The sequence below is a fragment of the Felis catus genome, chromosome X (assembly GCF_018350175.1).
Source record: "Felis catus isolate Fca126 chromosome X, F.catus_Fca126_mat1.0, whole genome shotgun sequence".
In the NCBI taxonomy this organism is placed as follows: Eukaryota; Metazoa; Chordata; class Mammalia; order Carnivora; family Felidae; genus Felis; species Felis catus.
This window is the reverse complement of record NC_058386.1, coordinates 100,885,906-100,912,387: the sequence shown is the minus strand read 5'-3', so window position 1 is coordinate 100,912,387 and position 26,482 is coordinate 100,885,906. Positions and strand designations below refer to the sequence as shown.

Sequence of the window (26,482 nt, the reverse complement as noted above, 5' to 3'; positions counted from 1 at the left end):
ATTTATGAGGATTGTTTGGTTTCTCTTGGGAAATTTCTTTTAGCCTATCAATTTTTTTTTTTTTTTTTTTAGTGTTTATTTAGTTTTGAGAGACAGAGAAATAGAACCTGAGTCGGGGAGGAGCAGAGAGAGAGGGGGACACAGAATCTGAACTGTCTGAGCTGTCAGCACAGAATCTGAGCTGTCAGCACAGAGCCCGACACGGGGCTTGAACCCACGAACCGTGAGATCATGACCTGAGCCGAAGTTGGACGCTTAACCAACTGAGCCACCCAGGTGCCCCTAGCCTATCAATTTTTACAAGCAAGATTAGAATGGCAAACTTAGAGAATTTCACTCACCTGTTCCCTCACTCACCCATCCCTACCCTTAGCAGAAAAAAAAAAGATCCAAGGATGACCCTAGACCAAACTAGGGGAATAGGAGTAAGAATGGAAGCTACCTGTAAGATAGTGATAAGGGTAATAACGTAGATGCCATTTTTGGAGCACCTTTTATGTTCTAAGTATTATGTTACGCATTTAATTTCATTTTAATCCTCACAGCAACTTCTGTAAGGTAGGTTTACAGATCAGAAAATTGAAGCTCAGAGAAGGGATTTTTCAAGGCCTTTTATTTAGCCAGTAAGGCAGAGTTTGAACTTGGGTGTTTTTGATTCCAGAGACCATAATCTTTTTACTGCATCATTTTATCTTTCTAATATTTTAACAGTTATAAGAGAAATCAGTGCTGTACTTTCCTGGTTAAGATAGCAACTTCTTTAAAAGACTAATTATGTAAGGATGAGGGAACCTGAGAGCTATATTAACGTGGAAGGGGAAGTCTGAAGTAACTTGATGCACTGATGGGATCTCTGAGCTGGATTGGGTGGTTGGTGATCCTGGGGCCTAGAGTTGGAAATGCCTGAGGGCTTTTTAGTAAAATCATAGGGGAAATTAAAGAGAATTTACCAAGTACTGACTCAAGGTTGATGAGTCAAAGATAATGAATAAATTTATTAGAATAGTTTCATAAGTTAGGACAAAAAGAATAAAGAAAACAGGGAAGGCATACATACTTGCGATAATAGAGTCCTGTGTTGATTGTTGAGGTGGATCAGCAGAGGTATTTTGATCAGGTCACGTAGCTAAGAGGAGAGCAGACTTGGCTTGAAGAGAATGAACCTGCTACCCAGGTGCTCTGATCTTAGGGACTTTTCGGATAGATCTTAGGGACTTTTGGGCCTTGGTAGATAGATGTTGGTTAAAAGAATGGGTCCAGTTTAGTCCTGACCCCTCAAGATTAATATTCTTGAAGTTCTAGGTTGAGGAGGGACCAGAAGACCAGACAACAGGGAAGCAGCTAGGAGTCCCTGGAAGGGATTGATGAGATCCACATGGATTAAAAGTCTTATTGACAGGATGAGATTGTATTACAGTTACATTGTATAAATTACACCCTGAAATTCTCTTAATACACTTGAGCTAACCATGTGCTTAGCTACAGTGGCCAGGATATTGGGAAATGGCATTGTTGAAGAAGGGAAAGGGGAGAAGGGCCAGGAAAATGGATATGTTTGATGATAAATTCCTTTCTCTTTTGATTCTCAGTGATGGCAATAGAAAGTAAACTGAAGCAAAGCAGTGGTAGGACATCTGGATAGAACTGTAGAACCCTTAGAAGACAATTTTATTACATCTCTAAAATTAGTGCCTCTTCTAAATTATGAGTTGAGTTAAAGCAATAATCCTGAGATCAACCTTGTAATCCTGTCAATCCTTCTTGAATTTTTTTTTTTTGATGCTTGGCATTAAAAGCTAATTGTTTTATTTCCTACATCATAAAATTGACAAATTTTCTGAATAATTTACTGAAACTCGGGTCTCAGTTTTTAAATATTTCAGTAGGAAGAAAATAAAAATCATGAATAAATTTTTATTTGCTGACCAGAATTGTAATTCAAAATAAGATGTTAAAAATATTCTTTTAATACTGTCTCTTCATAGAGTTGATGGCCAGGTAGCTTGGTTAGAATGTGGTACATGGTACCAAGGTGGCCAGAGTCAAGGGTTTGATCTTCACAAGTAAGAGGATCTTTAGTGTTAGAAGCGATCTTTGTTCTCACCCAGTCCAACTTTCCACCTAAGGAACAATCGTTCTTTAGTATCTCTGATGTGTGGTCATTTAAAATTTGCTTGAATATTTCCATTTTTGAGAACAGTAATTTTTCGAAGTTTTGTTGCTTCTAGTGCCATAGCATGTAGTTCCTGTGTAATCAACTTACCGTTTTATGAGTATGCCATTGGTCCCAGGGTCAGTCTCCAGCATGAGGAGAAATTAATCCTAAGCATTCATATGCATATGAAGGACAGCTCATGCTTACTATATTTACACATTTTTTTCCAAATTCAGAAAGAGGGGTTTAAAAATTAGTTTTAAAGAAAATAAGTATCCTATTATAGTGCTGTAGAGAGTCTAGAAAAATCAAACTTTTGTCTTTTTTTCTTCCATCATTATAGATATTGAGACAAATTGTTTAGAAGAAAAAAGCAAGAGAGACTATTTTACACAATTGGTATTAGCATGTTTGGTAAGTTATAAAAAAATACTTTCCTTTCTAGATTTTTACGTTGAACAATTGTAATCATAGTTAATCATGTTAATGGAGGAGGATAGTGACACTCACTTGGCTATTCATTCATTGTAAGGTGAGATTTGGATTTTGAAATCGAATGCTTTGTAAAATTAGACATGCTGATTATTTCTATGAAATATGGATGCTTCATAGCACTTAAACAATCTGTATATTTTAAACTTTTGGTCATATTCATGACCTAGAAAGTTCTAAATAAGGAAAAAGGTAAGCATCTATCAAGTGAGTAGAAATGATGTGGACAGCTTTTAAACTGAACAGTTTTTCATAAACTCTTTATTAGGCAAGGAGAAAAAGAATGGAGGTAGTTTAAAAATAATAAATTCAAGAACTTGTCATAATCATTGTCTAGTAAACCATTTTGTGTTCATAAATTTAGAACCGAGGAGAAATGCTATTACTCAGACCTGGAAGAGTGTCCTTGTCTTTGCTGTACTAGAATTTGACTTAAACAGTAGAAACTAAAGGCTGAAGTGCTATATTAATCTTAAAGAAAAATTCAGTTGACAGACTCAACTTTAATCAGAATTTCATCTGTAGTTCTTACTTGTAGGCTGTGTACAGCACGCATGTAATTTTTTAGTGAGTTTTTAAAAGAGCTATATGTCACATATTTCAGTATTTGGGGAGTCATCCTTTTTGTTAAATTGAAGTTCCAAGATTTTTTTTTTATAAATTAAAAGTTGTTGATATATGTTTAATGTGATTTTTAATATTCTTGTTTGGGAAAAATTATTTTGAATACATTAAGATTGCATATGCATTGGAATGCTAAGGAATAAATGGCCTTTAATATTTTTTAATACAGTATTTAGTTTCAGACACAGTTCTAAAGGAACGCCTGGATCCAGAAACATTGGAATCATTAGGGCTTATTAAACAATCACAGCAGTTCAATCAAAAGTCAGTTAAAATCAAGACAAAGCTCTTGTAAGTACATGTATCTTTATGTTGCAGATCAAGTATCTGAGTATGTTTTCTTAGTTCTCATTTTGAATACTAGAAGTTTCTAAAGGCAGTTTGAAGATTTTTTTTGTTGCTGTTAGCATGTATTGTGTTTTTTCCCTTTTAAAAATAGCCTATGATTATTGAGTCAGCAGTGAACTTTACCTGTATGAAACCAATGTTAATTTTTCTCCATATTAGAAGTTAAAATAATAGTGCTTTTATTATTATCAATAAGATAATTTACAACTATGGATACACTCTAGTACATCTTAGTGATGGAAATAGTGGTATGTTATTGTTCCTTGAGATTAGCAGTATTCTTTCTTTGTGTTACTGGTTTTCCCTGTGTGATTAACATTGAGGTGTCTCTTGTGAGCCACTGTTAATTTTTATTTTAAAAGCTACATGAAGAAGTAAACTTTGAACAACCATTCTTACTATTGTTGTAAATAAGAGAGATAAGAAAATTCAATGAGAAGAATACAATAATTTTTAATTGAATTAATTTTATCCCCCTTATGATGTTTATCTAATTTCAGTTATAAGCAGCAAAAATTCAATTTGTTAAGAGAAGAGAATGAAGGTTATGCCAAGCTGATTGCTGAATTGGGGCAAGATTTATCTGGAAATATTACTAGTGATTTAATCTTAGAAAATATCAAATCTTTAATAGGTAAGACAAATATCTATATACAGTATGTGTTACTAAGTTTTTTTTAACTGTTGGAGAATATCCATAAAGAGAAAGTGAGTGTGTTCCCTATAGGTTTCTTTTTTTTAATTAAGAAATGAGAGAAGTGTCTATCTTGTACTTTTAAGATTTTATCAATACTAACAAAATTTGGGATGATACTGGGGTGCCTGGGTGGCTCAGTTGGTTAAGCATCTGTTTTTTCTTAATTGAAGAATTTTTTTAAAGTTTATTTATTTTGAGTATTTTGAGAGAGAGTGCACACGCGTGCATGCATGTATGCTGGGGTGGGGGACAGGGAGAGAGGGAGAGAGAATCCCAAGCAGGCTCTGCCCTGACAGTGCAGAGCCCAACTTGGGGCTTGAACTCATGAACCGTGAGATCCTGACTTGAGCTGGTATCAAGAGTCCAACGCTTAACCACCTGAGCCACCCAGGCATCCCTAGCGCCTGACTCGTTCTCAGCTCGGGTCTCAATCTCAGGGTCGTGAGTTTAAGTGCCGTGGTGGGCTCTGTGCTGGACATGAAGCCTACTTAAAAAAAATTTGGGATGGTATTTATGAGAAATCTTTTTGTGACAGTTACCTCTGTGTTGGTATTAGTTTCTGCTCTCTCTAGTATTTCTAGCTTTAATTTTTAAGTATTTTTCAGTAATTTTATAGGCAAAAAATAAGAAATGTGAAACTTTAATAAAATCTTTACTGAACTCTTGAAACACGGAGATATTTAGTTCTTTTGAACTTGATTTAAAAAATATCTTTATGAGGGACTTTGATACAAACCTTATTTTGTCTTTACAACAGCCTGCTAAGTGCAGCAGATGTTGTAAAAGATAGGGAAGTGTTATTCTCCCTACCTTTTAAATAGAGAATTTCTTTAGCATTACTCTTTTTATTTGCATTGAGTGGAGGAAATCATTGGCTTCTATAGAAAGGAGGAGTGAATGGTAGAAAAGTAGGGTAATCCTTATTTTTCTGAATGGAAAGAGTTTTTGCTTATTTTTTAGGTGTGTGCTATCTTAAGGAAGATTTCACAGCACCTAGATGTCTTAGATTTTGAGACCTGTTGGAGAAGCCCTGTTCCCTGCTTCACTGATTATATTTTAAGGGACGTTTATGCTCGACTTCTCAGTTTTTTCTTTGCTTTTGAAATTCATGTATGACTAAGAAAGAGAGAGGAAGTGTCCCAATCCTTATGCCTTTCCTCCATTCTATATGTAGGGTCCCAGACAAAGCTAGATTTACTATAGTTATCTTTGCTTTTAGCTCAGGCTTTTGGTGATCAGCAGGTATAGCATGTAAGAAGTTTTTATTTTATTTATTAATTTTTTTTTAACGTTTATTAATTTTTGAGAGAGAGAGAGAGACAGAGTGTGAGTGGGAGAGGGCTAGAAAGAGAGGGAGATACAGTATCTGAAGCAGGCTCCAGGCTCCGAGCTGTCAGCACAGAGCCTGATGTGGGGCTTGAACCCATGAACTATGAGATCATGACCTAAGCCGAAGTCGGATGCTCAACCGACTGAGCCACCCAGGTGCCCCTATTTTATTTATTTACATTAAAATGTTTATTTATTTTGAGAGAGAGCAAGGAAGAGGCAGAGAGAGGGGGAGAGAGAGAATCCCAAGCAGGCTCTGCATAGCGCCAAGCCCAACACCGGGCTTGAACTCATGGACTGTGAGATCGTGACCTGAGCCGAAATCAAGAGTCGGATGCTCAACCAGCTGAGCCACCCAGGCGCCCCAGGAGCTTTTATTTTAAATTTACCCTTTAGTTAACATACAGTGTAATATTAGTTTCAGATGTAAATATACAACACTTCTGTACAACACCCAGTGCTCATCACAAGTGCACTCCTTAATGCCTATCACATATTTCACACATTCCCCTACCCGCTTTGAAGTGAGTCTAGTTCTGGCAGCTGATTTACTCTCTTTGCTACTTTCTCCTGTTAATTTACCACCAAGACTGGTAGCCCATGCCTGCAGGGCTCTTGCTGATCTGTGTGGCAGTGACCATTTTTAAAAATCCTCCTACAGGGTTTCCTTTCTATTCTTTTCAGGATAGGCTCTACATTTTTCTTGTAGCATTTTGATCTAGTTTCAGATGCTTGGCAGTATTGCTCTCCATTAGGTTTGTCTTTCCTTACATCTTGCCATGGACTCTTTTAAGATGATATTTCTCACATAAAAATTTTTGTGCTATGGGGCGCCTAGGTAGTTCAGTCAGTTAAGTGTCTTGACTTTGGCTCAGGTCATGATCTTGAGGTTCATGAGTTCGAGCCCCACTTCAGGGTCTCTGTTAGCACAGAGCCTGCTTCAGAGCCTCTGCCCCCTAACTCCTCCCCCACCTCCGGTTATCTCTCTCAAATAAATAAACTTAAAAATTTTTCATTGTGCTATGTAAGCTCCTCAGTTGTTTGTATTTTATCTGTTGTTGACTTTTTTTTTTTTTTTGAGAGAGAGGGAGACCACGCCTGCCCAAGTGTGCACACTGGGGAGGGGGCAGAGGGAGAAGGAGAGAGAGAATCTTAAGCAGGTTCCATGCTGGGCATGGATCTCAGGAGTGATCTTAACAACCGTTAGATCATGATCTGGGCCCAAATCAAGAGTTGGACACCTAGACTCCTGACTGACGGAGTCTTCCAGGTGCCCCTGTTGACATTCTTATCTATCCTTGTTTCTTTTAAGTTTTGTCCTTGTGGGTTTATACCTTTTTAGTCCTTTGCTATTTTAGGAACATTTCACAGAAGGATTTTCTTGAAGGTATGCTTTTATCTAACTGGGAAAATAAACACTACTGTCTTATCTTGAACTTTGCTCTCATACGGAATAGGTTATGTTACTGTCTCTGAAGAACAATGTGGTAGTCACAACTACAAGCTCACGATATATATGGATTTTCCATGAATATAAACAATTTGATTTCTTGGGCTAAACCCCTATTCTGGTCTATCAGCTGTACCCCCAAGCACATTAGACCAGAAGCACTCACATGTTACCTCCTCAGTATCGCCTTCCCTGGCCACCTCCCTCAACACTCCCTTTCATTTACTAGTTTTCCTTCTGAGCACTATCACCATATAATATGACATGAATTTTATTTTCTACCCCCATGGGAGTGCAAGCTCCACAAAAGCAGTGGTCTTGTTTGGTTAGTATCTCTAACCTCAGTGCCTAGTGTGTAGGTGCCAAATAAATACTTGCTGAAAAATACGTGCATCTTTCTCTCTTTCTCATAGAGTTTACAGTGATTTCTTCACCTCTCTTCTTTGACATGGAGAATTTTAGTAAACTCAACTCCCTGACTCAGGGTTTCTCTCTGGGTAGCTGAGTCCATCCTCCTCCCCATTGTCTGAGAAAGGAGTTTTTCATCGACGTGAAAATTGAGGTTAAGACTCCAGTTCCAATGAGTATTCTTTCAGTGTTAAAAATTTATTGGATTTCCCCTCAATGCAGACTCCATGCAGGCCTTGTCTCATCTGGCCAAAGCTGTTCACTGACACAGTATCTTATTTTTCATGGCATCTTTGGATGAGTTTTCCCTTGTTTATTCCCATTGATTTCTCTATAGGAGCAATCTGGACATAACACCTCTTACAAAACTATCTCAGGTCTGATTTCCTTCACTAACCATTGGCAGAACTGATGCCTAGTTTGAGAGGTATGCATTTAAATGCGCTTAAATTTCAGGACACTTGGTCTGATCAGAAGAACTCCTTATTTATCATACTTTAATTAAAACCTAGTCATTTGTTCCCTAAAAGATTCTGGCACATTAAAATGTGTATATCCTAAACAAAATAAACAGTGTTTTATAGCCTGTGAGACAGTGGCTGTTTACTTCATGAGTAAGCAAAGAAGCAGAATCATTGAGTCCACCTGATGGTTGTGATCTCAAGTCTGACACTAAATTTTAAAAACTTATGAAATGGAATGGATAGCAATTAGTAGGCTCTTCAGCTACCAAGTCATAGACCCCACGCAAATGAACCCTGCATCCAGATGGCAAAAAGCATCTTTTAGAGGTCACCTGGGTGGCTCAGTCCATTAAGCGTCTGACTGTTGGTTTTGGCTCAGGTCATGATCTCAAAGTTCGTGGGTTCAAGCCCCACATCGAGCTCTGTGCTGATGGTGCAGAGCCTGCTTGGGATTCCCTCTCTCCACCTCTCCCCTGCTTGCTCTCTCTCAAAATAAATATAAAAATATTTTTAAAAAATCTTATAGAAATTCAAAGAAAGATATCAGAGATGGACTCTTGTTGAACCAAACTATAGGCACTCTACTTTTCTGAATGCCCTTTAAATAAAAGTAATAGCTGGGTACTCTTTTTCTTTCTTCTAAATTAGGGGTCAGCAAACTTCTATAAAAGGTAAAATAGTAAATATTTGCTTGCTTTGTGGGCCATATGTTGCCCTGTTCAACTCTGTTGCAACTATTCAACTCTGCTATTGTAGTGTGAAAGCAGCCATAGACAATATGTAAATAAATGTGTTCTAGTATAACTTTATTTATAGAGACCGACTGTATTTGACTCACGGGCCGCAGCATGCTGATTTCTGCTCTAAATCAAGAGTTCTGGCTAAAAATTAGTTTTGGGGCAGGCTAACTGGAGTTTAGTTTTAGGGAGTGCAAATGGTTCTTCCCGATTTTGGGTTTAGTGGTCCAGGATCTGTTTGGCCTAGACTCTAACCCTTTCCTTCTCACCCAAAAGCAGAACCCTCTTCACCAAGCCTTGGGACCTTCGTTTGCTGTCTTGTGTCCAAGGCTGTAGATTTTGCTGGGGGTGGGGAAGCCTGGGGTGGGGGCCTCTGCACCTTCAGTCCCACAAGTCCTCTTGGTTACTTGGCAAGTGACCAGAGGGCCATTAAAAACCAAGTAAGACTCCAGGCCAAATGATTCTTGGGCAATTGTGGGACATTTAACCCCTCTGACTAATTTTTCTTGCGTGTACTTTAGTGTACTATGTATATACGTACTTAGTATTTTATTGGACCAATAAAATAATTGTATTGGACCAACTACAAGTGTTTGATTGGACCAATCTGGATATAAGGGCCATTCAGCCTAGAGGCATCTTATCTTTGTGTCAGCTCTCTGTGTCCCTTTGAAAGGGAAGCCAGTTGACTGCTTCCTTTACCTATGTTTTTGCTTTATTGAAGTTTCTTTACTATTATGCTAATTACAAAGAAGTTGTTTTTTCCACTGTGACAAAGAAGACGGCAGTTGCTGTTCTCAAGCATACTGTTTTTTTTTTTTAAACATTTTTTTTTTCTTACAATTATACTTTTGTTAGGTACGTTTCTCTGCATCTTGGTTCTCTGGTTCTTTCCTTCAGATGTGCAGTTTTTTGCAAATACTACTACTTCTTAGAAATAGTCCAGCATAGGTTTTTATTAGCTTGTTTTAGTCCGTTTGGACTGCTATAACAAATTACCACAGACTGGGTGGCTTCTGAACAACAAAAATGTATTTCTCCCAGCTCTGGAGGCTGGAAATCCAAGATCAGGGTGCCAGCATGGTTGGGTTCTTGGTGAAGGCCTCCTCCAGGTTGCAGACTGCTGACTTCTTGCTGCATCCTCACATGGTACAAGAGGTAGGGGACTTCTCTTTTTTAAGGGCATTACTCTCATTCATGAGAGCTCTGCTCTCATGACCTAATCACCTCTCAAAGACCTCATCTCCCAAATACCATCATATTGGGGATTAGAATTTCCACATATGAATTTGGGAGGTGGGGCACAAGCATTCAGACCTGGCCTGTTTCTGAAGTCATTATAGATGCCAGATCATGTCCTTCTGTTCACAGCATGGTTTTTCTCTGTCTCATAAGGTCGTTTCTGTTCAGAACATGATGATTGAAGCTATCTTTCTGTCTTCTTGTCTGAAATGTACAGGCTGGACATCTCTCCCAGTCTTGTTTACAATATTACCTTGGGATTTTTTTTTTTTCTGTCAGTAATCTCAATTTGGCCCACTGCTAAAACAGGCATTGTCAGTTTAATCAATATTTTTTTTTTTTTACTCTAGTTGCAATCACTTGCTCTAATATACTAGTCATCTTGTCTGTCTTTCGGGGGAAACTTGAGTTACTTTTCAGTGCATTGCTTCAAAGGCCTGTCATCCAAAAGGTGTGAACTCTTTTAGGCCTTTTATTGATCTCCATATCACAAGCACCTGGCACATAGCAGGTAGTTATTTAATGTTTATTTAAATGAAGGAGTGAGTACATTCCAGATCTGTCACTTATTTTTCTACTTGCTCCTTTCCAGTATGGTTCCGTTTGTTCCTTGAAAGCCATAAAGGCATTATATGTGTGTATATATCCTTAATGTAGCTCGTGATCGAGGTAGGGAGCTAGGCTTCTGCTCTCTTTCAAGAGCACATGACTGTTGAAGCTTGGGCTAGACAAATAAGCCTTTCTAAGATGGTTGAGCACAAGAGTGCCTATGTTCTACCACAGCTGCCATTAGAAAAAAAAATTATTTTGGACATTCTAAGCTTACTGATTATTACTAGAATCTTATTCTATATGAAATAGCTTAACTGTTACTTAGCAAATCTTTAAGGCTTTAAAAATCATTTTCTAAATCCTGGGTTTGGTTACTTGTAACATCTTATGGAGCAAAAGTCATTCTAATTGGTTGGACTAACTTATGACACCTGAGACACTTAATAGAAAACTCAAAAACCAGTTTTTCTTTTGTGAAAGATGCAAAGGTTGATATCTGTTATAAATAGAAGTACATAGCTTTTCTTTTAGATTACTACCTTAAATTGCACCTAGAAAGAAATTGGTAGCTCACAGTGCAGGTCACTGATAGAATAGCCTTGATGCAGTAATACTGTTAAAAAAGACATGAGGGTGGTTCACACTAGCCTGCTGAAGGTCTCAACTTTTGCAATGTTAATGAAACAAAACATTTCTATGTAACATGTTGCTGTTCTAGTCCTTATTTCACAGGTTTTGTGTATGTAGCTTAAGAGGTAATTATAAACCCACAATTTTATCAAAATTATATTTAATATATCTTTTTTTCATCTCTGATAGAGTATTTTTATTTAGTGATTGGATTTTATATTTAGTAAGTTAAGAGCAGTTATAAAGCTGGAGAATTTGCTAGGTCTTACTTTCATAATCTTTATTGTCAGTGTTAGAGCAGGTTGGAGGCATTTTTTTTTTCAGCTCTATTCAGGCATATTTGACATAAATAAACTGCATATTTCAGGCATACAATTTGAGTTATAATGTATGTATACATCTGTGAAAACATCACTGCAATCTAGATAATGCACATTTCTGCCACCTCCTGCCCCCCACCCCCCAATTTTGTCTTGCACCTTTGTATTTCATCCTCCTTCACTGTGTTTCCTCTTCTCCAGGTAACCACTGATCTGTTTTCTGTCACTGTAGATTAGTTTGCGTTTTCTAGAATTCTTTTATAAATGGAATCATACAGTGAGTATTCTTTTTTGGTCTGGCTTATTTTATGCAGCATAATTATTTTGTGATTCATCCATGTTGTTGCTTGTATTATTAGTTCTTATTATTGCTAAGTAATTATTCCCCCTTACATACTACAGTTATACTGAACTACAGTTTGTCCATTTATATGTTGATACACTTGAGAGTGTACTATTACAAATAAAGCTGCTATCAGTTCTTGTGTACAGTCTTTGTATGAACATAGACATTTATTTCTCTTGGGTATATACCTAGGAATGAGATGGCTGGGTCATAGGGTAGTTACCAGTTTAACTTTTGAGGGACCTGGTAGTTTTACAAAGTAGGTGTACCATTTTACATTTTATATTTCCACCAGCTGCTTTTAAAAATTCCATTTGCTAGGTGCCTGGGTGGCTCAGTAGGTTGAGTGTCTGACTCTTGATTTCGGCTTGGGTCATGATACCAGGGTTGTGGGATCAAGCCTTGTGTTGGGCTCCATGCTGAGCATAGAGCCTGCTTAAGATTCTCTACCTCTCTTGCTCTGCCCCTCTTCTCCAAATGCTCGCTCTTGCTATCTCTCTCTCTCTCAAATTATAAAAAAAAAATTCCATTTGGTATTTTGGAGTCACTTTTACATTCGTAAGCCATACCTTTTGGGGGTATAGGGAGAGGCAAAAATATTTAGAAGTTTTCTTCTCAGACCTTCAGGTAAATATTTCTTTGGAGAATTTATGAGAATCTGGAGCTTTTTTCAGTAAGACATGATCCTTTGTTAGTCTTTTTTCCCCTTAGTATGAGAAATAGAAGAATATGTTTTCTTTGGATTTTATAAAAAAAAAAACAAAACAATAAAACGAAACACTTTTTATATTTGGAGAGTTTGGTTTCGTAAGTGATTGCTAAGATGCTGTGAATCATATATTAGTTTTATAGTATTAAAGATAAGTGTGGAGTTAATAGAAGTAACTCAAACTCTCTTATAAAATAGGTTATATAAGAATTTTCTTTGAAAAAATCTCTTAACTCATGTATAACACACTGTGTTCAGAACTAACATTTCCAAGTTCAACAGTTGTTTTTTTTCCTTCCTCCAGCATTAGAAGAAATCAGTATTTATTTGCTTGCCCCAATGAAGTGGCTAGCTTGCATTTAGGAGCTACGTCTAATGAAACATGTAATTTAAAATTCTAGAATTCCATTCAGCTTGATGTACAAGGCCTGTGGGAATTGATATACATTGAGGGAAGAACAGATTGATATCTCATGCTCACTCTGGGTCATAGGCATTCATTTTATTGAGAGGAATGGTGGGTATAATCTGCTGTATTGTTTAAATTTATTTGTCTCTTTGGGGCACCTGGGTAGCTCAGTCGGTTGAGCATCCGACTTCGGCTCAGGTCATGATCTCACAGTTCGTGGGTTAGAGTCCGGCATCAGGCTCTGTGCTGACATCTCGGAGCCTGGAGCCTGCTTCGGATTCTGTCTTGTCTGTCTCTGTCTCTGCCCCTTCCCCGCTCGTGCTCTTCTCTCTCTGTCTCTCAATAAATGTTAAAAAAAATTTTTTTTAAATTTATTTGTCTCTTTTTTGTTGTGTGTAAATATTTGCATTCTCATAAATTAAGTACACATATGATATGACTGCACTATAATGTAATTTTGGTAACAAGTGAAGCTGAATGCAAGTGAAATTAATAATGTATCAAGAATAGGATGGCTGAGGGGCGCCTGGGTGGTTCAGTTGGTTGGGTGTCCGACTTCGGCTCAGGTCATGATCTCGAGGTCTGTGAGTTTGAGCACCGCGTCGGGCTCTGTGCTGACAGCTCGGAGCCCGGAGCCTGCTTCAGATTCTGTGTCTCCCCCTCTCTCTGCCCCTCCCCCGCTCAAGCTCTGTCTCTGTCTCAAAAATAAGTAAACATTAAAAATTAAAAAAAAAAAAGAATAGGGTGGCTGATAGGAATGTCTTTTAAATCTGTGTCCATCGGCCCTTGTTAGCTTACCCTAAGAGATTAGCAAGGATAAGTAGCCATCGGCATCTATTCAGTGCTTGTTTTGCTTTCCTTGGCTACCTACATTGTCTGTTTTTGTCCTCTCTTTGCTTGTGTTATCTATACTCTTTTGTTACGTCCCCAACCCCTTGGTATTCTCTCATGTCTTCAGTATCAGTAGTATACCTGTTTTCTCTTTAGAATGCTGCCAGAAACCACAGATATAAATCAGTGGTACAGTTATATTTTGTAGTTTTGTTGTATATGTAAGATGAACTAAGAAATGATTCTAAAAATGATATTCTACATATGTGAACCTGAGCTTTTAACTATTTACCAACATTCCAGGTGCTTCTGCATAAAACATTAAAGAAAAACCTTTAGTTGCCTAACTTGTAAATACGTTGATTGTCATATTATCCTGAGAATTAAAAATGTGGATCTTTTTCACTAGCCTGAGTAATCAAGAACTGAGACAGTGTGGTATAGAAGAAAGTTTACTTAGTGTCACAGGTCCTGGACTCCAGCCCCAGTTCTTTTATTAACCCACTTTGTAATCCTGGGCAAGTCCTATTTCTCATCTGTAAAATGTGGGCAGTGGACTTGATCATCTTAAAAATTATAAAGATTTTCCTGTGGTGCAGGGGAAGCAAACTTATAAAAGAAGTTGTTCTTAAAAACATTTTGTCTTTTTATGTAAGTTGTCCCTGAAAGCTAATGGCTTTATTAGAAATGATGTATAATCACTTTTGAATTTGTGTATATCTCATCTGTTGCAGGATGCTTTAATCTGGATCCCAATAGAGTTTTGGATGTCATTTTAGAAGTGTTTGAATGCAGGCCAGAACATGATGACTTCTTTATATCTTTATTAGAATCTTACATGAGTATGTGTGAACCGCAAACACTGTGTCATATTCTTGGGTTCAAATTCAAGTTTTACCAGGTAAAAAAAATGTGCGTGTGTGTGTGTGTGTGTGTGTGTGTGCGCGCGCGCGTACACAGATATATGTATATATATAGAGAGATTAATCTCATGGTTTTATATTTGCAACTTAACATTTGTAAATTGGTTTTAGCTCAGCCATTCTAGCAGAGGTGGTAGATAAATGGATAACTAACAATGCCTTGTGCTAAGTACTATATTAGTAGTATGATTGGTGTGATGTGAAAGCCTAGAGGAAAGCATGATAAATTTTTGCTTTGGGGGAGATGGAACCAGAGAAGACTTTATAGATATAACCCTTTTTAAACCTGGTCCTTGAAAGATGAATAGGAGTTTGTTGAAGTTGTCTGTTCAGAAGTAACAAATAGTGTGAGTGAAGATGTGGCAGTATGAACGTATATGACAGATTGAAGAAATGATACATAGTCTGATGTGGCTGGATTGTAATATGCAGGGAGAGAAAAGAAGAAACAGGAAGTAAAGTTGGAAAGGTAGGCACACTTTAGATTGTCAAGGGTTTAGAATTCTGTTGTATAGACAATGACCATGGGAATTTTTTAATGCATGTTTTACATCATTTTTCACCTAAACCACTGTAATAGTTATCTAGCAAGTCTGTGCCTCTGATTATTTCTCTTTAAGTCTTTCTTTCATGTTATTACTACTGTTACGTTCTAAAAGAGATTGAATTGACACACTGCTCAAAAACCTTTGTCTGTAGGATAAAATTCAAACTTCTAAATGTGGCAGAAAAGGCTCTTCGCAATCTGGCCCTATTCTATCTTTCCAGCCTTATCTTTAGTGTTCCCCCCCCCCCCTCAAATCTGATATTCTAGTCATATTAAATTACTAGCCATTTCCTGAACTTAGGTATAGATGTTGCTATGTATAGACCCTTATTTACATGCAGTTCCTTATAACTAGAAAACTATTCTTATCCATCTCACCTGTCTTTTCTTCATCTTGAGGACTCCTATTTATTCTTTACGATCAAGTGCTACTTGCTCTGTAAAGTCTTGGCTGGCACTTCACCCATGCGGAATTAGTTACTTCTTAATCTCTTCTCCTAAAACTTGACACAGATTTCTAGCACTTAGCAGGTTATATTAGCATAAACTATATCTGTGTCCTTTGCCAGACTGTGAGCCATTTAGGGCAGGGTCTTTCTTTTACTAATTTCTCTGGATTAATTGACTGCTTAGCCTACAATAAATGCTCACTAATTGTAAATGAGTGATCTGTGTTTTTAGTAAGCTAGTGCTCACGATAGCATGGAAGATTTTAACACAATAAGGCCTTTATTGTCCTTTTGGTATAGCTTTGCTAATTTGTCTGCCTGCCTATGATATTCAGTCAAGAAATACTCATTTATGGGGTGTTTATGATGTGCTGTTGCTTTGCTAGGCAATGATGATACTCTGGTAAAGAGTATCTATTCCTGTCGTCTGGAGCTCAAATTCACATTTCTTTTAGGATTCTCAAAAGATAACACCACTTAATGCCTCTGCTTATCTTGCATTTTCTATTCTCTGGGATGCTCCAGAAGAGAAATCAGATCAGAACTTCATGTAACATTTTGATACCAAACAAGACACATGGCAGGGTTTCTAGGCTGGAGTACTTCACGTTTGTCCAAAAACTAGCGATGGCAGCTTTTCCTGTTCCTACCAGCAACCAAGGAGTCCACTCTTAGTACAGGGAAAGAGAAGTTGAAGTATTCATCACATCTTAAGATGTGCTGTGATTGCTTTGGGTTTGAGAACATGAAGCCAACTGCTGAAGCGATAGGGTAGCTAAAATTTAACTTGGGCAAAATTGATTAGAACATAGGTTAGGGCTTAGGAGACTGTAGGTTTCAGAACATACTACAGTGAATAATGATGACCTACTGCATAACATCAAGTATTATTAGTTGAATGTGAGTTTTAGAATTTAAAGATCTTTATATGAAAATGTTCCTCATAACGATAACACTTTTCAGCTGAATTAAAATATTGGGGTTGACAGTGTTGGAATAATCTTTTTTTTAAAATAGATTTTCTGATATAAGAAATACCTAATCAGGAGACATTTGATTTAGAAGTAACCTATTATTGGAAAGAGTAACCCTTGTATTGGCTCTGTGTAACACCATTCTTTTGTTTCTGTTGCCTGAGCTATCTTGTTGTGCAAATCTGCAGTCTTAAGGACCACTGAGGATAGAGGAAGAAATGTCAAAGATATTAGATAAATTGTGGTCTGGGAGGTAAAGTAAGGACAGCCATGAAAATGAAGAACTGCTTAGGGGATGTAACCCTGGGAATTGGTATATATGGTCACCCTTGTGTATTGGTCCCTTGCCTGACCCCGTCCTCCCCTCTTCCTTTCACTGCCTGAAAATGTTTACTCCCCTTGCCCACAACCTGTATTTTCAACCAGTTGGGAATTATTTGGATTAATAGGCTTCTTCCCTCCCCTCTCCCCCCCCCCCCCCTTAATGCTAGGACTTCTAGACAGAGCTAATTATTATCTGCTGTGAAGTCTGTGAGAGTGATTTTATTCTAGTTCCAGCCTGGGATCAGCTATACTGGATGTTTTGACTTGGAAGGATGGTAGGGGATGTAAGCAGTTTTAGAGCACATTTTGGAAAATTTGGCAGGCACATCTGCTTGATTCCCATAACAGGGATGGCTGTAATAGAGGGCTTAAGGATAGCATGAAGATCAGCGTAAAGGTCAGAAAGAAAGGTGTCCTAGAAAGTGTGAGGGTACCAAAAGATAAACTTGGCTGGAGTTGTCTTGCCACAGGAAAGAGAAAGGAGATGATGACTCTCACCCATATATCAAGGCCCTTGATTTCTGGATTCAGAACATGGCAATAGTAGTAATAGTGGTGTCATGGTTAGGTACTATTATAACCTAAATTCACTCACTTAAGAAATGTTAATCAATGGGGCTGGTTCATTCGGTGGAGCATGAGACTCTTGATCTTGGGGTTGTGAGTTTGAGCCCCACGTTGGGTATAGATATTACTTAAAAAAAATAAAATATTAAAAAAAAAGAAATATTGATCTAGCACTTTTTATGTGCCAGGCAATAATGTTCTAGGTGCTGGGACTACATTTGGAAACAAATAGAAATTCTTGCCTTCATGACGCTTATGTTCCAGGTAAACTATGGTATGTTAGAAGGTGATCAGTGAGATGGGACAAAAAAAAATGTAGAGCAGGATAAGGAAGAGTGGGAGTGCCAGAGTGGTAGGTTGCAACTTTACATAGAAGAGCGAGAGTATGTACCTCATTGAAAAGGTACATTTAAGCAAAGAAACAAAGGATGGGAGGTGTAAACAGATATTTGGGGAAGAGCCTCTAGGGAAAGAGAACAGCCAGTGCAAAGGCCGTAAGGTGTGAGCATGCCTGATGTGCTGGAGAACAGCAAGGAGACCAGTGTGGCTGGATCCGACTGATTGAGTGGGAGTGTGGTAGGAGATGAGGTCAAAGATGAGAGACCACATCACATAGGGCTAGTGCCACAAGGGTTTTGACTTTGATGCTGTGAAGCTCTTAGAAGATTTTGAGTAGGAGAGTGATGTGACCTGACTTAATTTTTTCATTTTGTTTCTCTTTTATGTTTTCACTTTATTATGAACATTTCAAACATATAGAAAAGAGTGAATAGTGTAATGAATACCCATAATCCCATCACCTAGAAGTAAGTTTATTAACATGTTATACTTTTTTTGGAAATAATTTATATTACAGATACCATGAACGTTTACTCCTAAATACGTGAATTTGTACTTTTTAAAAGTAAAGACTTTTTCTATATAACCGTGATACCAGTTTCATATCTAACTAGACTGTTACTATATAATAAACTCAGACCATATCCAGATTTCCCATATTGTCTCCCAAATAATTTTACAACTGTTTTGTTCAAACAATGATCCAATCAGAGGCCATGCATTGTATTTGATTGTTAGGATTCTTCAGTCTCTTTTAATCTAGACTAGTGTGTCCCCCCCACCCACCTTCCTTCCTTTAATGGCATTAACTTGTTGGGACCATTACCGTGGAAGACTCCGTTAGTCTTCCAAGCATTAGATATATCTGATTGCTTTTCCATGGTTGGTTTAATTTGTTCTTTATTCCTTGTTTGTCTTGTGTACTTAGAGTTAGGTCTAAGAGCTTGACTGTGTTCAGGTAAAATATTTAATGGCAAAAGGCTTCATAGGTTGTGTTGTATGTTTCATACCATAACGTCTCATACCTGCCTGATTTTTAACGTTCCGATAAGTTGATGACAGTCTAATTCCTTTATTCAACAATGACATTTCCCCTCACGTTAATAGGAAGTTATCTGTAGGTTGATACTTTGGCACCATGTGAATATCCAGTTTTTCATTAACCTTACATTAAGTGGCTTAGAATACATGGATGATCTTTTCCTGAATCAGTTATTTTCTTAGGGGTTCCAAATTACTGACTTACTAATGTTACCGTGTCTTCTGCATTTATTAGCTATTATTCGTCTGTAAAGAAGAATTGTTCCTTCTCAACTTGGCTTGCTTGTTGTCCTGAAATACAGTTCTACTGGAAAGGCAGGACAAATGCTTCATTCTCCACCCCCATGCCCCATTAATTACTAGCTTTCAGAGTAAAGAGTTTCTTTAGTGGCTGCCTCTAATGGTGACATGAGTGGTATGTGTGTATGTGAGAGAGCGAAAGATAAGAGAGACAAAAGACACTGTGTACATGTGTGGTTTGACTTAGGTTTTCAAAGAAGCAATATGGTTATGGTAACAGTTGGAAGTTAATGAGCTTCTGAATATATTTTGAAGGGTAGAGCCAGTAGTATTTGTTGATTGATTAGATACACAATGTCCTAAAGTAGAGTTAAGGCTATTTCCAACTTTTTTTTGGACTAAGCAGTAAAAAGGATGGTGTCATCATCAACTGAGGTAGAGTAAATTTCGGGTGGAATGGGTTTGGCGTATTGGGGGTAGGAATCAGGAATTGAGTTTTACATATGTAAAATTTGAGATGTCTTAGATATCCAAGTGAGATGTTGAGTAAATAACTGGATGTATAAATCTGGTATTCAGGAGAGAGGACTGCATTAGAAATAGAAATGTAGGTGTCAAAAGCATGTAGATGATATTTAAAGTTGTGATACTAGATGAAATCATCAAGAGTTGGGTATAGGAACACAAGAAGAGAACCCAGGGCCCAGCCTTGGCACTCCAATGTTAAAGGGCCTAGGAAAAGAGGGGCAATCAGCAAAGGAGATATAGAAGGAATGTACAAGATAAGAGGAAAACAAAGAGAATGTAGCATATTGGAAGCTAAGTGGAAGAAGGAACAATGACCTCTGTTAAATGCCTCATCTTAAATGACTAAAATTTGGTCATTGGATTTATCATCAGGGAGGGCAAAGCTAGCCATTTTAGTAAAGTTGGGGTGGTGTTAAAGAATAGGGAGAGTGGAATTGGAGATAGTGAGAATAGACAACTCTATAAGGAGTTGTTACAGAGAGGCACAAAGGTAGCTGGCAGAGGAAGTGAGCTCGAGAGAGAAGATGTTTTGAAGATGGGGAGAGAACATATTTTTATGCTAATGGGAATGATTGAGTAGAAAGGAGGAAAACTGGTGATATAGGAGAGAGAGGACAGAATTATTGGAGTAATGTTCTTGAGTAGGATAGAGAAGAGTTTATGGTATAAATGGATGGATTGACTTTAAATGGGAGCATAGAGAGTTCATCTAGAATAACGGTTGGAAAGGCAGCACATGTAGGTACAGCTGTTGGTAGGTGGATAGATGTGATGGTGGAAGTTTGTAGAAATTTTAACGATTGTTCCAGTTTTCTTGCTGAAATTGAAAACAAGGTCATCAGATGAAAGGATGAGAGAGGAGGTATTGAAGGTTAGGAGAGAATGTAGAAAACAGTTTATATAGGAGGGTAGGAAAGTGAATGGATGAGAGAAATAGGGTATGATTGTCCGGCAGCATTAAGGATCCATTTGAGGGTGGATATGTGAAATTGACATTTTGAGGGGGGTTGTAGTTATTGGTAATATTAAAGTTTAGGATATGGAGTGAATGGCTGAGATGGGGAATAGGAGAAGATCTTTGAAAGAGAGGAGCTCAGGGTGCCAAGAGGCCAGCATGATGGAAGTATCATTTACATATATGTGAAAACCTCTAAAAAATTAAAGGAATAGTCAGACAGAGTGACAGTGAATCAGAAGCTATAAGATCATTGCTAAGTGAAGGGCTGTGACCCACGAGTACATAGATGGCAACAGTAGGACCTGACTGAAAACAGCAGAGCTCTGTCCCTCAATAAAAGCAACTAATGAACTGGCAAAAATTGTCAATAAACTTTTAACAGAATTCTGGAATTTAGTAAAAATAACTTACAGCAACTGAAGAAAGGCTTAGTGAAGAAAGAAGCTGCTGCTTTGGGCTAAGAGAGCACTGTTATGTTATAAATTGCCTGCCTACTGTCCCTCAATGATGGCCATGAAGATAGAAGCCTCCACTCCTAGCGTAGATTGGTAATGCCAGAGGACACAAAAAATTGTGAGTTGCGACCTCTCTGGCTTTTCTCTGAAGGACTGGTGTAAGGGCCTGTTTTGTTTGGCTTGACTAGGAACATCTCCAGAGCTGGGGTGGCTTTTGCCAAAAGGATTTGAAGGCACAGCTACTAGCTTTTGCGGCCTGGAACAAGAGACAGCAGTGAGAGAAGCAATAGAGAGACTGAAAGCCTGGGAAGAAAGAAGTTGGATAAGGAGATAGCATGTGCCAGGGAATTGGAACAAAAGGCCATGCTTATGTCCAGAACTGGATAAGTAATTAGAAAAGGGCTGAAAAGATCCTAAGCTTTTTCCTCTGGCTGGCATTCAGGCTCTGTGCAAGCAGGAAGTGAAGACTAGGAATTGTAAATGGCTTGCCCAAGTGTTGAGGCATGCCCGAACACAGAGCCAGTATGCAAAGACTGGGAGAGTGTTTTTTCTCTTTCTTTTTTCTTTTTTTCCGGGCTTCAGGCCCTTAAGAAAACTCAAAACAGTAGCTGACCACTAAGCTAACAACAGATTTCAGTGGCCACACACGACAATAATACCGACTTTATAAGTCGTCACTAAATAAGAAAACAACAGTAACCCACATTAAGCATCAACAAACCCCAGAGATGGGGCATAATTTGATTTTCAGAGTTGTCACATAATAGTCAAAATATCCAGTTTTCAAAAAGAGATAACGAGGTATGCAGTGAAATAAAGTATGGCTCATTCACAAGGAAAAAAATAAACAGAAACTATCCCTGAGCAAGCCCAGGAGATGGAATTACTAGATAAATAATTTAAATCATCAGTCCTAAATATGTTTATGATCTATAGGAAACCATAGGCCAAGAGCTAAAGGAAACCAGACAGAATATCAGTAAAGAAATAGAAATTGTAAAAAAGGAACCAAACAAATTCTGGAGTAAAAAAGTAAGATAACTGAAATGAAAAATTCACTAGAGAGGTACAACAGCAGGTTTGAGACGGCTGAAGAAACAACAAGCCAACTTGATGAGCCAATTGAAGTTATCCGGTATGAGGAGCAGAAAGAGAAAAGAATGAAGAAAAATGAACAGTCTAAGAGACTAGAAGACACCATCCAGTACCATTATGTGTATTGGAGTCCCAGAAGCAGAGAGAAAAGGGACAGAAAGCATGTTTGAATAAATAATGGTTGAAAATTTCCCAAATGTGATGAAAGATGTGAATCTACACATTGAAGAAGCTCCACAAACACTGAGCAGGATCAACTCAAAGAGATCCACACCAAGACACATTATGCTCAGATTGTTGAAAGACAAAGATAATTTTGAAAGCAGCAAAACAGATATGACCCCTTGCATACAAAAGATCCTCAATAGGGTTAACAGTTGGTTTTTCTTCAGAAGGCATTGGGTGGCATATATAAAGTGCTGAAAGAACAAAACTGTCAGTAAAGAGTTCTGTATCCAGCAAAACTACCCTTCAGAAATGAGAGATTATGACATTCTAAGATAAACAAAAGCTGGGGAAGTTTGTCACTAGTAGACCTGCCCTACAAGAAATGATAAGGAGAGTCCTTCAGGCTGAAATGAAAGGATACTAGACAGTAATTTGAAGCTATATGAAGAAATAAAGAATATTGGTAAAGGTAACTACATAGGTAAACAAAAAAGCCAAAATTACCAATATTATTGTAGTTTTTGGTTTGTAGCTCCTCCTTTTTTCTCATATGATTTAAAAGACAAAGGAATAAAAACAATTATAAATCTAATTGGAACATAATATAACAATATAAAAGGGGGAAGGATTGAGATGTATAGGTACAGAGTTTTTGTATACTATTTAAGCTAAGTTGGTATTAGTTCAAAGTACATTGTTAGAAATTTAAAATATTAATTGCAGTATCCACTAGGAAAATAACTAAAAAACAAAGGAAAGAAGGGAATCAAAAAAGTACACTACAGAGAAAAAAATCAAACACAAAAGAAGGCAGTAATGGAAGAAATGAGGAACAAAAAATGATATATGTAGAAAACAAATAGCAAAATGGCAGAAGTCCTTCCTTGTCAGTAATTACTTTAAATGTAAATGGATTAAAATTTAGTAAATGGATTAAAATTTGTAATTAAAAGGCAGTTTGGCAGAATGTATAAAACATTCAGCTCTATGCTTATCGAAAGACTCACTTTTAGATCAAAGATAGAAATGTGTTCAAAGTGGAAGTATGAAAATAGATATCCTATGTAAATAGTATCCAGGAGAGAGCTGGGGTGGCAATTCTAATATCGGGCAAGATAGACAAAAATTTTTACTGTAGACAGCAAAGGACATTATATATTGATAAAAGGGTCAACCCATTAAGAAGATAAAACAGTTATAAACACATGTGCACCAAATAGAGCCTCAAAATACATGAAGCATACACTAACAGAATTGAAGGGAGAAATAGTTCTACAATAATTGTTAGAGATTTCCATACCCCCTCTCATTAATGCATAGAACACCTAGACAGAAGGAAACAGGACTTGAACAGCCACTATAAACCAATTAGACTTAACAGACACACACAGAAAACTACCTAGCAACAACAGATTACATATTCTTCTCTAGTTTACTCAGGACTTTCTCCAGGATAGACCCTATCGTAGACCACAAAACACTTCTCAGTAAATATAAAACATTGAAATCATACAAAATATTTTCTTTGACCACACTGGAATGAGACTAGATCACAGCAGTAGTGAGGGAGAATGACTGGAAGTTCAGAGCTGAGTGGGCTTTAGGGGAGGGTGGAGGGAGAATAAATACTCTGAAAACAACTATAAAAGAGCAAAGATGACTCATACCCCACCTGTAGGCCTAGTAGTGTGAGGGTCTGGGGAAAATAGCCACCACTTGACTGGGTTACAGTGAGAGTAGTGTTCCTGTAGAGTGCTAGGGTCTGCTCGAGCAAGAAGGTGAAGGGAACAGAGGAGAGGTTCAGGATATATAGGGGGTTTTGCTGAGGATGGATTATGAATTCCAGAGGATTCCATGGAAGTTTTTCAAGAATGCAGAAAGGTGGGTTAGGACAGGACAGGGATTGTGCAGAGCAATATGAGGATTAGAGTATGGGAGTTGATGTTTGGCCTGGGAGTCAGGGGCTTCTTGTGAACTCATTAAAACAGAGATAATGGGAATAATGAGAGTGTTCCTGGTGGATCCAAGTCAGAAAGTAAGCTTTTGTGGGTTTGCTCTGAATCCCTGACCATTTGTTTTTATGGGAAAATGTTTTGATACTAAATAATCATTTATGTATTTAGAATTAAACTTGTTAAGTTGAAGATGTACCTGTCTTAACAAATAGAGTGAACAAAGACTTCTTTATATGATATCCATTAACAAAGACTTCTTTATATGATATCCATTAGTTTGGTTAGCTTCCTTTGTTATGTCCATAACACCTATCACAATTGTGGGGAGCCTCACAAAGAACTTGTTTTCAGCGCTGAGTAGAAGCAGAACATAATGTATTGTCACTGTTTGCTTTTTATTTGCATTTTGCCGTTTAGTAATTGCCAGTTGTCCTGGCTTCAGTCTTCCATTCATCTGACCCTGAGCAGTTTAAAAATTCGGAGAAAGTCTTTTTGTTTCTGTGTAGGGTCCACAGGGCCGGCTTGGTTGGAATTGACCATTCTGTATTTTAAAATGTTGATTTATCCATGTGTAATAAGTATAGAGACCTGTTTGGAAGGGGAAATCAATTGACAAGCAGATACACTTAGCACAAAACCGCAGAAATAAAAGAAGGGGGAGAAAAGTATAAAGCAGACATGGATAGTTTGGCACTTCCAAATTTGTCATTCTTGTCTGTCTGCATCTCCACTGAGAACTACTTGGAAAAGTGAGTTAAGAAAACACACATAAAAACTGAAACCAAAAGTAATTATTATGCAGGGTAAAATATCACTTATTCTCTTTAATTTTCAAATTAAAAAAAATATTAGCATGTACTGTGAAGTGTGTCCATTTTTGAAACCTTTCTTTGTGTTCATCAGAAGATGAAAAGGGCTGTTTACCTAATTGTCTTTGTCCTCAGTTCAGATGTTATGTATGATCAGGAAGAGCAGTGAAGCTTATTGTTGATCTAGAGTTATTTGATGTAATTGTTCTTAGTTATTGGTAGGTAAAGAATATGGTTTTAGTTGTACTTTATGCACTAAATAGAAACTTTTTTTTTTTCAAGGAACCAAATGGAGAGACTCCTTCATCTTTATACAGAGTTGCAGCAGTCCTTCTACAATTTAATCTTATTGATTTAGATGATCTTTATGTACATGTAAGTCAAGTGGGCTGCTAAGGATATTTGGCTGTCTATCCCAGGGGTGGGAAGAGGAGTAGGCAGCCATATAGTACTTCAAGATTGGTCCTAGGCTCTCCGGTTCTAATTTTAGAAGCCCTAATGCATTATTGCTTTGTGTTTACTTTATGAAGTGAATGAATGTAATTCTTTGACAAACTGTGGAAATTAAGTACCTTTTGTCACAGAGTTTGAGGTTGGCTATGAAATTAAAGCTGTTAATGTCAGCAAGGTGTATCTCACTGAGAGGGAGCCAAGTCCTAATCAATGTGGTTTTAGACTTTTCTGTTATACACAAATTGTCAGAAATATGGGATTACCTAAAATACTTTTTCCTTCTTCCCAAAATGTTAATTGTAGGCATTCAAGATGAATGGGGAAATGTATACTTAAAAAACAAACAAACAGTAATTGCCATTTAAAACCATTTAAAAACCATCAAAACCATTTAAAATGGTTTTCTTATGTTTTTAATGTTTTTAATGGTAATAAATGACTGGTATTGTGCTTCTGTTGCTGGACCCAGGATCTGGAAGGGTGTGTATGTTAATGTGATTGATGACCTTCAGTTTAGCAACAGTTTAGCCTGTCAATTTGAAAAAACTAGGTTTGTAGTATAGAAATTCCTGTTTATTTGGTTATATAGTAGGATATCTATGGACTTAACTCTGTCCAAAGCTGACAACATCGTCATTGTCTTTGAAATCATTTTCTGACTTCCTTGTCTGTCATGTACTATAGTTACAGACTAAAACTTAGTCTCTACCTTGGAAGCAGTCATAGTCTAGCAATGGAGAAGACATTTTGCATTATATAGTAACTACTATATTGGAGGTACTCACAAAGTGCTGTGGGGGCTCAGTATAGATAGTAACCATGTCTGTTTGGGGGCATTTTGGAAGGCTTTTCCAGACTAGTGATGTTGAACTGGGATGTTGGTAGATGACACGGTGTTGGCCTGGCTTTAAAGG

At 37.5% G+C, this 26,482-nt stretch overlaps 1 protein-coding gene across 16 annotated transcripts in view; it reads left to right on the top strand.

Moving 5' to 3' along the window:
- Positions 1 to 26,482, top strand: part of THOC2 (THO complex 2) — a 113,673-nt gene that overhangs the window by 25,226 nt on the left and 61,965 nt on the right. For 15 of the 16 annotated variants that reach the window (XM_019824243.2, XM_019824240.2, XM_011279460.4 and 12 more), the window contains exons 5-9: positions 2,499 to 2,569; positions 3,441 to 3,562; positions 4,120 to 4,253; positions 14,478 to 14,644; positions 25,398 to 25,490. In XM_019824243.2, the coding sequence (XP_019679802.1) occupies positions 2,499 to 2,569; positions 3,441 to 3,562; positions 4,120 to 4,253; positions 14,478 to 14,644; positions 25,398 to 25,490 (587 nt within the window). Of the gene's footprint in view, positions 1 to 2,498; positions 2,570 to 3,440; positions 3,563 to 4,119; positions 4,254 to 12,929; positions 13,021 to 14,477; positions 14,645 to 25,397; positions 25,491 to 26,482 lie in introns of those variants that run through there. The other variant, XM_045051116.1, reaches the window with a different exon arrangement.